General features: G+C 53.7%; 1 protein-coding gene across 4 annotated transcripts in view; it reads left to right on the top strand.

Moving 5' to 3' along the window:
* The window catches only part of JDP2 (Jun dimerization protein 2), a 43,622-nt gene extending 30,274 nt beyond the window's left edge, over positions 1–13,348 (top strand). For 3 of the 4 annotated variants that reach the window (XM_040226063.1, XM_040226061.1, XM_040226060.1), the window contains exons 3-4: positions 4,380–4,484; positions 12,216–13,348. In XM_040226063.1, the coding sequence (XP_040081997.1) occupies positions 4,380–4,484; positions 12,216–12,401 (291 nt within the window). In that variant the 3' untranslated portion in view covers positions 12,402–13,348. The remainder of the gene's footprint in view (positions 1–4,379; positions 4,485–12,215) is intronic. The other variant, XM_040226064.1, reaches the window with a different exon arrangement.
* The last annotated feature ends 231 nt before the right edge of the window (positions 13,349–13,579 follow it).

Below are 13,579 nucleotides of genomic sequence, written 5' to 3'. Positions count from 1 at the left end.
AACAGCTCCAGGCAGAGGGCGCAGCCCATGCAGGCCCTGCGAAAGGAGCCAGAATGAGCCCATGGGGATGTGGGGCCCCAGGGCACTACCCAAGCCTTGTCTTCCTTCAGGCAGGAACTCTCTTATCTCCGAGCCCTCTGGGGGGCTCTTAAAGAGCCGCAGGAGGACTAGGGGGAGATGAAGCACAGTTTCAAAGGGGAAAGTGTGGTGAAGGGGCTGTGCAGCCATTTCTTGCTTTATTGGGTCGTGTGAGCCAGGGCAGGACACAGGCATGGGAAAGGCCCAGGCATGGGCTTGGAAGCCAGCGGTGCTCTGGGTGCTGGGGTTTTGGGGCTTAAGTACACACAGCCTGATGCTTTCAGGTCCTGCTTGGGGTTCGTGCACTCGCCACAGCCATAGGGAGCTTCCCTGATAGCTCAGTGGTAAAGAATCTGCCTGCAATGCAGGAGACCCCGTTTTGATTCCTGAGTCAGGAAGATCTGCTGGAGAAGGGATAGGCTACCCACTCCAGTATTCTTGGGCTTTCATTGTGGCTCAGCTGGTAAAGAATCCCCCTGCAATGTGGGAGACCTGGGTTTGATCCCTGGATTGGAAAGATCCTCTGGAGAAGGGAACAGCTACCCATTCCAGTATTCTGGCCTGGAGGATTTCATGGACTGTCCATGGGGTTGCAGAGTCAGACACAACTGAGCGACTTTCACTTTCTTTCACTTTCACAGCCATAGGTGGCCTGCACCCCAAATCCTGACTTCGTCTTCAGGCCAGTGTGTTTCTGGGGAAGGCAGGACCCAATTCCCAAGCTTTGCTGGCCTCCTGCAGACAGAAAGATGAGGTCATCCCTGGTGGAGAAGGCTCCTTAGAAGCCCTGGAGCAAAGGTTATACAGATACAGGCAATAAATCACTTTTGTAATTATAGAATTCAAGCCTGTGGCATCTTTCTTAGAATTCAAGCCTGTGGCATCTTTCTCTGAATCTTTCATTCCTTTCATTCACTTGACTAACATTTGCCGCGCCCCTCCTAAGTGCCACGTTCTGTGCCAGGTGCTGGGGTTACCCGGGTCCCCCATCCTCCAGACTAGCAGGGAAGGCAGCTGCCTACAGAAGCTGAGAATTACGGTGGGGTGTGATGGAGGTTCTTCCAGCGGGGAACTCAAAGGGCTGTAGCACTGTTAATTCTCTTTCTTTCTTTCTTTTTTTTTTTTAACCAAACTTTAGACTTTTTACTTTGTACTGGGGTATAGCTGATTAACAATGTTGTGATGGTCTCAGGTAAACAGCAGAGGGACTCAGCCATACATATACTTGTATCCATTCTCCCCGAAACTCCCGTCCCATCCAGGCTGGCACGTATCGTTGAGCAGGGTACTATGTGCTACACAATAGGTGCTTATTGGTTATCCATTTTACATGTATCAGGGTACACATGACCATACCAAAGTCACTGACCACCTTTACCCGCTGAGTACCATAAGTTTGTTTTCTAAGTCTGTGAGTCTTTCTGTTTTGTAAGTAAGTTCATTTGTATAATTTCTTTTTAGAGTCCCCATATAAGGGATGGCATATGATATTTCTCCTTCTCTGTCTGACTTACGTCACTCAGTGTGACACTCTCTGTGTCCACCCATGTGGCTACAAATGGCATTGTCCCATTCCTTTTAATGGCTGAGTAATATTCCATTGTATATATGTACCACATCTCCTTTATCCAGTCTTCTATCGGTGGACATTTAGGTTGCTTACACGTCTTGGCTCCCTGGAGGAGGGCGTGGCAACCCACTCCAGTATTCTTGGCTAGAGAATCCCATGGACAGAGCTTGGTGGGCTACCATCCCCAGGGTTGCAAAGAATTGGATATGACTGAAGCAACAGAGCACAGCACAGCATGTCTTGGCTATCATAAACAGTGGGAAAAGCAGTTCATTCAATCTGGGGAGTCAAGGGAGTCTTCCTGGAGGAGGTGGCGTTTGCTCTTGAGGGTTGTAAGAGTTAACCAATAGGAAACGAAGGTTATCTCAGGAGGCCTGGCAGACTTGGAGAAGGTGAGACATTTGGAGTCTAGAGAGAGGGTAGGAGGGACCAATGTGGCTGCAGAGGGCAGGAGGAGCAGCACCCCCCCCCAATCTGGGTGTCATCCTGGTTCAACTGATCTCTTAAACTTCCAGCGCTGAGCCTCTTTGCATCTGCTGCTAGCACGGCTTCCGTTAGCTTCCAACTTTAGGTAGGATGAGGCCCTGCACAGGGGTGGGGGAGGGAGCTGGCTCTTCGGGGACGGAGGCTGTATCTCCCAGGCTCTGCCAGAACCCAGGGGTTGCTTTGGGAGAGGGGCCGGAGGCCCTGTGCGCCTGGCAGGGCCCAGGTTGCACACATCACCTTGGCAGTTTGTGGGCAAACCCTCTCGGCCGAGGGAAGGTTGCACTGCCAGCCACTTCCTCCAGTTCCTTCCCTCTGCCTGTCGTCACGGTTACCTCGACCTTGTTGGGGGTGAGGTAGAGGTTGGGCAGAATCAACTTTGTCCGGGTTTCTATTTCCCCAGATGCGGGTCAGCCAGAGGAGCTGTCACTTCTGGTTCAGTTTCAAAGGAGGCCAAGGGGCTGGGAGGTGCTTGGGTGCGGCCGTGTTGACAGGGCACCTCTCCAGCCAGCCTCCCAGGCCGGGAGGGCGTGGGTCAGGGAGAAGCTCCAAGGTGGGGGACCAGGAGATGGAGCGGCCCCTGCCAGGGCCTGTGCCGGGGGCCGTGGGTGCTGGTCTCCGGCTCACCCGTTGGTCCTGAGCTCCTGGAGCATGCCGGGAATGCAGGCAGAGAGGCTGTTTATTTTCCTGGCCTGCAGCCCTTTTGGGCCAAGACCTTGTTCCAGGCCTCAGGCTGCCAGAAGCACCCCCACTGGCTCCAGAAGTGAGAGGGTTGGCAGGCCCAGGGCTGCCCGACGACTTCTCCAGTGGCCTTGGACTCTGGGTCGTGTCCAGCCTGGCCGATCCTGTGTGTCTTCCAGAATCCCCAGCAGGCGGTGGACTGTGAGAGGCTTCATGTCCAAGTGATCCTGATGGGCTGGGGCTATGGTCAAGATCAGGGCAGGTGAAGTCAGAGAAATTGGAGTGGGAAGCCTGACTCTATCATCTCCTTGCTGGAGGGCCTTGGGCAAACTGAGTGGGTGAACCTTAGTCTCACCGTCTGTGAAATGGGGCAGTCATAGAACTTCCTCATCAGACTGTGAGTGTGAGGATTATAGGACCTATGTTGAAAGCATTGAACAAAGAGGGCAACAGATGGCAGCTCTTGTTATTATTAATGATATTAAACAGTAAGAGCCACAGCTCTGAAGTCCATATTGGCAGGCAGTGAGCCTCTTCTTTCCCATTCAGTGGGCCCTGTTTCACACAGGAAAAGATTCCTAGTGTGTGTGTGTGAAAGTCACTTAGTCATGTCCGACTGTTTGTGACCCCATGGAACTGTACCCAGGCTCCTCTGTTTGTGGAGTTCTCCAGGCCAGAATACTGGAGTTGGTAGCCATTCCCTTCTCCAGGGGATCTTCCCAACCCAGGGATCAAACCCAGGTCTCCTGCATTGCAGGCGGATTCTTTACAAACTGAGCCACCAGGGAAGTAAGTCTAGAGATTCAGAAGCCTCCTCTGCCTAGGTCCTGAGGAGGGCACTTTGGGGAGCCCCTGGGATCTTCGGGTGCAAGTGGGTATCCTGGAGAAAGAAAATGCAGAGGCAGCGTGCACGTGTGATCAGTTGCTCAGCCGTGTCTGACTCTTTGTCACCCCAGGGACTGTAGACCACCAGGCTCCTCGGTCCATGGAATTTTCCAGGCAGGAATACTGGAGTGGGTTGCCATTTCCTTCCCCAGTGCATTGGCAGAGGGAAGGACAAACGTGGTGAGGGGTGGGAAGACTGCTCCATCATCAGGAGAGAGCTGAGGGTTAGGGAGGACAGGGAGTGAAAACGGGTGGAGCAGAAGGTAAAATCAACACTCATGCTCAAGGTGTTTTGAAAGGAAATGCCTGGGAGCTGCTGGCCTGGAAACCAGTGCCCAGAGGCCTCGGGCCAGGCCAGAGAACAGGCTGCCTGTTGGGTGTCACCTCTGAGTGAGGCAATCGCTAGGCTCCAGGCCTCCTGAACTCTGGCAGAACCCATGTGGCCCTGCCCTCCTGGGCCGCTGACTCCTCCCCAGGATGCCCACCTGCTCCGCAAGCATCCTTGGGGCCAGCTGAGAACCGCTTCATCCCACCTGCCGAGAGTCCAGTGGGCTGGCAGGGCCGCTCACTCACGGCGGGATGTGGATTATGTCATCTGTCTGTCTGTCTATCTGAGTCTTGGGAGGGCAGCCGGCCGCCAGGCTTGCCTTGGTGTCTCATCCGTGGCTCTTTGCCCCCACAGCTAGATGAGGAAGAGGAGCGGAGGAAACGGCGTCGAGAGAAAAACAAGGTCGCGGCGGCCCGATGCCGGAACAAGAAGAAGGAGCGGACGGAATTTCTGCAGCGGGTGAGGCGGGCAGTGGCCAGGGTGGGCCCCGGCCTTGTCCTTTAGAGGCTTGTGTGCCGGTAGCCCGGGAGACAGCATCCCGGGCCTGCGGAATCAACGCATGCTCACTGGCGTCAGCCCGGGCGGCCATGACCTCTCGGTTCCTACCCCCTACTCCTATCCAGTGCCCCCTCCCTGAACTGAGACCACCCAGGCGGTAGCCTGATTGCAGGAAGGCCAGAGCCGATGGGAGGAGCCAAGTTCCCCACCTCCAACTGAGGTTTAGATCCTCGGTGGCGCTGAGCGGCCCAGGTGGCCCAGGACAGGTACACCCCATGCTGGTGCACTGAGGGCTCCCAAACTTGTCTGGCATGCGTGCAGATGAAGTTGGTGATAGTTCCGTGCACAGGGGCAGTGTATGCAGCCATGGGGCAGAAAAAACCCCCCTCCCTCGAGTGCAGGAGGCTCTTCTGGCCCTGACTCCCATCAGCCTGGACTCTGTCCCACTGAAGCTGACAGCCCCCCACTCACCCCCAGCTCTTGGCTGCTGCCTCTAGGACCACAGAGGTCAGCTCTGCACGCCGAGGCGAGTGGAAGGCTGCCTTGCCTCATGGCCCTCAGAGCACGCCCCTGTCCTTTCATTTGGAATGTGTCAAACAGGCGTTTGTTCCTTCTTCTGTCCCTTAGGATTTCCCTCCTATTTTTGTTTTTCAGAAATGGTTGATGACTTTGAAGGGACATGACCAAAACGCTAATTGGTCCTAGCTAGTGGTCTCCAGCCTCCCCACTCCCAGTCTGTGGTTGGTTTCTAAATAACAATAGTGACACTACAGAACAGTAATGTCCCGGGTCAGGCTACCTTCTACAGTGAGCAGCAGTGACGTTTGTGAAGGGCGGCCCTGGGCAAGGCGCAGTGTGTGTTTTATTGCGTCATAGCTGTATGAGGTAGGGGCCTGCGTTATTCTCAGTCTGCTGATGGGGACACTAAGGAAGGCACGGGGGCTAAGTAACTGGCCCCGGTCACCCAGCAGTGACCTGGGAGAGCTGAGATTCGGCCTGAGGCTAACGTCAGAGCGTCTGTCTTCAGCACTCTGCTCTCCTGGCTCCCATTCATTCCTTCATTCCTGGGTTTGTTCGGGCCTTTGTTCAGTCATTCTTTTGCTTGTTTGTTGATTTGTGGACAAGCAGTGTCAAGCATATACAGGGTGCCTGGCCCTGTGCTCGGTGTGCTGGGGACACCCCACCTAGAAAGGACTAGTCGTGGTCCTGCCTATGGGGGCGGGAGGGATGAGGCCAGGTTGGCCCGGGTTTTCTCTGGAGATCGATGGGTCTCTTCTCATTCTTGCAACAAACAGAGAACAAATCAGAGGTCACGGGTGTCACCGCCTTGGGGCTGTGTGTGCACCTCCAGCTGTGAGCGTTTCAGCGGGGGAACGGTCAGTATAGGCGGAACTTAAACTCTGGAGCTGGAAGCCCTTTGGAAGGGATGGTGGACCGACACCAACAGGGAAGGTTTCAAGAAATTTCTAAGACATGGGTCTCACATAAGCCTTTAAGATGGATGGAGTGTCACACACCTCATTTCCAGCCCTGAGAGCCTGCAGAGCTGGGCGGGGCACAGAGGGAGCACTCATATTCCACCCCCACCTTCCAGGGCCTGTCAGACAGCCAGCAGGCAAGCTGTGCCAAGTGAATGCACACCAGTGACACACTAGTGTCGCCAACGGTCAGTGCCAGATGAGCGGGCAAGCTGCTCTGTGCATTCCAGTGACAGGGTCTGAGCACCTACTGTGTGCCAGGCATTTCCTGGGTACCGTTTATTCTCATTCCACTGAGCACCCTGCTGATCCCCCTTTTAGACACATACCTGTAGCACAGAGAGGTCAAGTTCCTTGCCCGAGGTTACCACTGCCAGTGTGCAGTGGAGTCAGTGTTCATCCATCCGTTTGCTGACCCATCCATCTATCCTCAGTGCCGAGTGAGTGCCTACCGCACAGTGGGCCCGCAGGCCATGGCTGCGGGGGCGACAGGCTGAAAACAGGGATGGGATATGTGCTGAGCATGAGGTTGGGCAAGCCCGGGGGAGGGGGCTGTGAGCACAGATGGGGGCGGGGAGGGGCGGCTGTCCGAGTCGAGACTGCAGAACGACTCCTGATGGACACATAGACCGGGGCGGGAGCCCACTTGGGGAGGGACAGTGCTGGAGGGGTCACCACGAACAGCCAAAGCACAGGCCAGAGGCCGAGGTGTCGTTTAAGGATGCGGTGATGGGATTGAAAAGAACGCCGGTGTGACTAGAGTGCAGGGTCCACGGAGAGAAAGGGGCCCAGACCCCTCATGTGTGGGGTGGTCCCTGTGCCAGTTGTCCAGGGCAATCCCGCTTTAACTAAGCCTGTTGTCCAGGCCTGGTTATTAAGAGCACCTTCTTTCACTCTCATGCCGTGTCCCCATTAGGATGAAGAAGTGTGCAGTGCCAGGGAGCCATGGGAGGGTTTTGGGAGGAGGGGGACATACCCTGTTGCTGTGGTTACAGCGAGGGGTGTGGACTGGGGGACCCCCCCCAGGGCTCGAGTGGGAAGATCGGTTAGGTCGCTGTGTTATCCCCAGGGGAGGAGAAGGCAGCTGTTGACCAAGAGAAGTGCATCGCCTTAGGGTCTGGAAGGGGTGCCTGGGCAGTTCTCTTGGGGCCCACGCTCACCACGCTCCCCTTCTCCCCTCTGACCATGGAGGCTGAGGCCACGTGTAAGGGTTAGGGCCCAAAGGTGGAAGCTGTGTGGACAGTCCGTGCCTGATGACATGAGGGATTCTCTTGTCGTTTATTTTTTAATATGTCAACTATATACAAGGCTCAGAGGTACAAAGGTATGTGTATGTGTACACACACGCACACACACACATGTGCACACACATATGGGCCTCTGAGGTAGCACTGGTGATGAAGAACCCGCCTGCCGATGCAGGAGTCGTAAGAGACGCAGGTTTGGCCCCTGGGTCAGTAAGATCCCCTGGAGGAGGACACAGCAACCCACTCCAGTATTCTTGCCCGGAGAATCCCATGGACAGAGGAGCCTGGCGGACTGCAGTCCATAGCATCGCACAGACTTGGACACGACTGAAGTGAATGAGCACACGTGCACGCATATACACGTATATGTACAATATAAAAAGTCACCCTCCTTGACCCCTGGGGACTCATATCCAGGCTAGGCGATTTCTGTGGCATCTCAGATGTCATCTGCCTCGACCAGGCAAGGCCCTGAAGGAGGCAAGAGGCAGGCCTTTGGGTCACATCCCTTGCCCTGCAGGCCCCAGGGTCACCTGAGCACCTCTGCTGTCCACGGGCAGGAGCAGTGGCTGCTATGGGGCGGCCTCTGCAACCCCACTGGGCCGGACACGGTTCCCTGGGAGTGGGCAGCAGTTAACACCATCACACGCTCCCCTGGTGCGCGTTGCTCTTCAAGGCCACTCTCTCCTTGACGGCCACAGTGACTCTGGGAGGAGGCAAGGCGGCCGCATTCACTGGCTCAGATTCTGAGACTCGGAGAGATTTACACAGTGGCCGAGTCAGGATGGGGACCCAGAGCTTCCTCCACTGCCCAGCCCTCTACTCACCCTTCCCTGGGAGATCTTGTTCACAGCAGCCTAGCTGGCAAGCGGCAGAGTCAAGATTTTAATTCAGACAGGGCTTTGGGGCTCAGAAGTCTGCAACAGGCTATCTTTTTCTTACAGAAAAAAAAAAAGTGTTGGGAAGTGGAGCTGTATTTTAAGTGCATTAGGGTAACTTTGAAAAATAAGAGTCAGAGAATCTTCGTGCTGGAAGTCCCCTGGGCCAATCATATTTTCTGTGGGGGTGGGAGGAGCTGAGGCCCAGAGAAGGGAAATGACTTGGCCAAGGGCACACTGCCGGGACACCTCAGCCCCTCTCCCTATGTTTTCTCTACTGCCTTCCCTGACTGCCACGGAGGAGACAGAACCTCCTTCACCTGCATTAATTCCATTCTGAAATGACAAATGGTTTCATTTTCTCTAGGGCAGTAAATATCTACCAGAGGCAAAACGATAAACAAAAATGCAAGCAGAGTTGTTCGGTTCCTAATTAAGGTGTGAAGATCCTAGCCCATGTTGGTTGAATTAATTAGAAAAACAGATTAGGTAATTGTTGTTCCAAAACCACAAACCACTTCTACAATCATGGCTAAAAAAAGATTTTTCGAAACTCAGTTTATACTTACCCAGTAAATAAGTATGTAGCATCAACTAATAAAAAAGAAGAAAATCAAACAACAGAGCAGCTAGTTACAGCCTGACAGTCAGACCATCAAAGCTCAGGCTATTCCATGATGTACCTGTACATTTTCAAACCAGCAGAATGTCATGCCGTTGCTATGATAAATGCAGGGGGAAGCCAGTTGCTCACTCCCACTTGGTCTTTTTGTGTGATACAGATGTGAGGTGGGTGTGATGTCTTTTCAAGGGCGAGGATGTGTGTGCAGGCCTGCCGGACCCTGCCCCTTGCATGTCCATTCTAACTTCCATTTCCAGCACAACCCAGCCCTTCCTCGTCCTGCCCACCGCCCTCCAGAACAGCTGCCCCCTCCCCGCTTCCTTGGACCCTCCCCCATGCTCACAGGCTGCTGTCTACCCACCGCCCACTCTGCAGACACAGGCAGTCTCCCAGACCTGCCAAGTTTTCTTGGAAACGGCCTCTTCCTTTGCTTCTTCATCCCCCTTTGCTCATGGCTTAAAGCAAAAATTCCTTAAGCCTCCGTAACCCTTGGTTTACAAAGTACCTTTCCCATGTGAAGTCATTTAATCCCCCACGATCATCGTGTTTTTTTACGGAGGAGATAACTCGGGTTCAGGGAAGTTAAGAAACTTGCTCTTGACTCTGATTTCTAAACCCCGGGTTGGCTCTAAACCCACCTTCCCAGCTTGGTACCCTAATAGATCCAAAAGTGACATGTGGTCATCTGGGAGGATTTTTAATCTCTTAAACGCATCTGACACTCTCCCATGTCTGCATCCTGGTTCACTCAGAGCTCACTTCTTGAAACATCTTCCCATTCTCCCACTGACTTTCTCTGCTCACCAGAGGTGAGGTGAGGTGAAGTCGCTCAGTCGTGTCCGACTCTTTGCAACCCCGTGGACTGTAGCCTACCAGGCTCCTCCGTCCATGGGTTTCTCCAGGCAAGAGTACTGGAGTGGGTTGCCATTTCCTTCTCCAGGGGATCTTCCCGACCCAGGGATCGAACCCAGGTCTCCCGCATTGGAGGCAGACGCTTTAACCTCTGAGCCACCAGGGATTAACTCTGCTCACCCGAGTCAACCCATTTCTCCAAACCCAAGATCAGACCCAGTCATTCAGGCCACTCTCAGAAGGTCTTCTAGACCCCGGAGGGCTGATGGCACTTGATAAGCTCTGCCTGGCTGTCTGGATCCTTCTCCCCTTTGAGTGGAAGCTGCACATGATCCGTGTTAGGGACTCATGGACCTCGGGGCCCCATAGAGGGTTCACTGCACAAAGCAGGTTCTCAGCACTTGCTCCTGGGTGGGTGGATTGAACCGAGACTCCTAGAGGCAGCAGCTCAGAGGATTTGAAGTTGGAGATCAAATTGTGTCTGGGGGGAACCAGACAGTCAGAGACATTCCCATGGTCACCAGCTTGTAGACCCAGTGAGCAAGCAGCTAAGACTAGCCCCTACCTGCCCTCATGGTTCCACGTGGGGTCTCTCCTGCCCTCAGAGGCTCTCTGCTTGGGGTATTAGGAGAACAGTGGACCAGCCTGGCCTCCCTGTCGCTCCTCGTCCGGCTGAATCCCAAACCACCCTAGCTAGCTTTTGGTATTTCCCCCTGCTGAGCATTTTTTCCTTCTTTGAGGCTTTTCTCCCTCAGTGTCTGGTCCCGAGGACTGCACATCTCAGCAGTTCTGAGTCCCCAGGTACTGTGCTGCTCCACAGATATGAGTACAAGGAACAGCTCTGTCAGCCTGGCTGGTGTGGGGAAGACAGCAGCCCTGAGGCCAGAGGCCTCGGAGGGATCTCTGAGCCCCGGCAGGGAGGGGCCACTCAGCCCATCACAACCACAGCCCGTTCTTTGTTGGATGCGGGTTCCCCGGGCTCGGCAATGGACCAGATGCTTCTTGTGCGCTAAAGGATGTCTAGGAGCATCCCTGATCCCTACCCTCTGAATTCCAAGGGCACCTACCCTCCCCAGTTGTGACAACACGAAATGTCTCCAGATACTGTCAAATGTCTCCTGGGAGGCAAAATCGCTTCTAGTTGGGAATGACTGGTCTCAACCTTTGCCAGGCTTCGGGTGAATTCCAACCTCCACACTGGTTACATGTTTTTAGATAGAGTCCAGGAAATACCAATTCAGGCGCTTCTGTATTTTACTGTGTTGACTCCCAAGCATTGAACGGTGTGCCCATCACCTCTCCACATCACGAACTATAAGTAAGTAAGTGAAAGTTGCACAGTCATGTCCGACTCTTTGTGACCCCATGGACTGTACAGTCCATGGAATTCTCCAGGCCAGAATACTGGAGTGGGTAGCCTTTCCCTTCTCCAGGGGATCTTCCCAACCCAGGGATAGAACCCAGGTCTTCTGCATTGCAGGCGGATTCTTTACCAGCTGAGGCACAAGGGAAGCCCAAGAATACTGGAGTGGGTAGCCCATCCCTTCTTCAGCAGATCTTCCCAACCCAGGAATCGAACCAGGGTCTCCTGCATTGCAGGCAGATAGATTCTTTACCAACTGAGCTCTCAGGGAAGCCTCATGAACAAGAAAACTCCCCATAAATCAAATCAACATCCCTTCCTCACCCTGGAGCCTCTCCAACTGAACTGGAAGTTCTCTGGAAATCTCACTTGGGATTGTTTAAAACCACATTTTGGATCCAGAAGGAAGACTGTTGATTGCCTCCCAGTGGGCAAAGATTCTAGCTAACAGGGGATAAGAAAGAGACTGCTTAAATAATTACAGACCGATAATCAGGAAGCACATGTTTTAGGAGGAATTACATGACCACACTGGGCTTGTGGATGCCACAGGCCAATATATCCCCAACATGCTTTTATCACACATAAAGCGCTTTCTGCAGCACTGCCGTTGTGGGCCACCTCTTAACCCCTCTGTGGACCCTCCATGCATCTGCTCTGGATCCACTTGGCCTCCATTCTTCTCCCACCCTTTGTTTCTTGTGCAAAGGTCCTGAGGCAGGAGAGTGTTTGGCATATTTGAGCAACAACAAGGAAGCCACTGGGCTTCCCCAGTGGCTCAGTGGTAAAGAATCCACCTGCCAATGCAGGAGATGGGTTCAGTCCCTGGGTCAGGAAGATCCCCTGGAGAAGGAAATGGCAACCCACTCCAGTATTCTTGCCTGGAGAATTCTATGGACAGAGGAGCCTGGCAGGCTACAGTCCATGGGGTCGCAGAGAGTCAGATACGACTGAACTAAACAACAACACAAAGGAAGCCGCTGTGTCTGGAGTGGATTGAGCAGGGAAGAGAGGGGGAACATGAGCCAGGCTGGCCCCAGGATGTACCCTGGATTCACCCCACTAGTAACCTGAACAAAGTCAGTTACTCCAGGGGACTCCATAGCAGATTCTGTGCTTCTCCAGGGGGGAAACTGACAGAAAATAGACAAAGACCAGCCTGGAGCGCGCTGTGACTACCTAGGTGGAGAACTTCTCCCTGGAGCTGGTCCCCACTGAAAGCTTAAAGCCTTGTCTCTGTTTTTGCATGCAGGAATCTGAGCGGCTGGAACTGATGAACGCTGAGCTGAAGACCCAGATCGAGGAGCTAAAGCAGGAGCGACAGCAGCTCATCTTGATGTTGAACCGGCATCGTCCCACCTGTATCGTTCGGACCGACAGCGTCAAGACACCCGAGTCCGAAGGCAACCCTCTGCTTGAGCAGCTTGAGAAGAAGTGACCGTGGGCTGGGAGGAGGAGGACAAAGGAAGAACAAGGCGTAGGAGATGGCAAGAGGGAGGAAGAGGAGGAGGGCACCAGAGGGCTCTTCCTTGGTGTGCGAAAAACTTTACACCGGAGGCTCAGCACAGCCAGTAATTGGCCGGGCCTTTTTTTTTTTTTTTTTTTTTTTTTGTGAAACTCACATCAGCCACACAAGGGGAAGAGCCGGCTGAGGAAACCCAGAAGGACCAAGCGCTGAGACCAAAGTAGACTCGAGGGTGGGGCTGTCCCGCTGAGGCCCAGCTCCAGGGAGACAGGACAGAGGCACCGGGGCCGGAAAGCAGCCTCAGGCACCTCTCTGGGCTCTCCGCCAGGGTACCCACCCCAGGGACCTCCCAGCAGCCAGGAAAAGCCATGAGTTGCAACCAAACGCGCGGCTGAGGATCGAACTTAGTGGCACTGCCATCTGCCTGCCGACCCTGATGCAAGGCTGGAGAGAGAGGGTCGTGATGCGGGGCCCAGCGGGGCCCTGCTGGGGAGCGGCAGCTGGGTGCACCCTGGCCGGCCCTGCTGGAGTTTGCTGTGGGCACGAGGCGCAGGCGCCCTTCCAAAGCACATACTCACTGAATGTTTACAGACTGGCTGTCCTGGCAGGGCTTTCAACTGCACATGTTTTTTATACTTTTTTTTTTTTTAATATTTTTTACAAAAAAAAAAAGATTTTATACAAGCAATATATATATGGATTTCTATAATCACTCGATGTGATACAGTATAAATATGCTATGGTTTGTTTGTTACGAACAAATATCCAGCAGTTATGGTCATTGTGTGTAACTTCTAAGTACTGTAGTCTCTGGGTGTTGGGGGGTGGCCGGGGAGGGGGTGGGGTGTGTTTCCATCCTGGTAAACCCTTCATAGTACTCAGTCCTGTATCATTCAGTAAACGTTACTCTTACTTACCCAGCCACCTGTTGTAGTGTCTGCCTGGGGAACGGGGGTACAGGGCGCACTTGGTCACCCTTGGTGTGCGGTGTCAGAGAATGTTTGGAGCATCTATCGTGGGCCCTTGATTTTCACAACAACCCTTCCCAGGTAAGTCTTTATATGCCCATTTTACAGATGAGGAAGTTGAGGCTCAGAGAAGTTATTATATGTATATACACAGTACTTCATTTATTCACTCAACACACGTTT

The sequence above is a fragment of the Oryx dammah genome, unplaced genomic scaffold, assembly GCF_014754425.2.
Source record: "Oryx dammah isolate SB20612 unplaced genomic scaffold, SCBI_Odam_1.1 HiC_scaffold_26, whole genome shotgun sequence".
Taxonomy (NCBI): domain Eukaryota; kingdom Metazoa; phylum Chordata; class Mammalia; order Artiodactyla; family Bovidae; genus Oryx; species Oryx dammah.
Note: the sequence above shows the minus strand (reverse complement) of the source record. Positions and strands in the feature narration are given on the sequence as shown.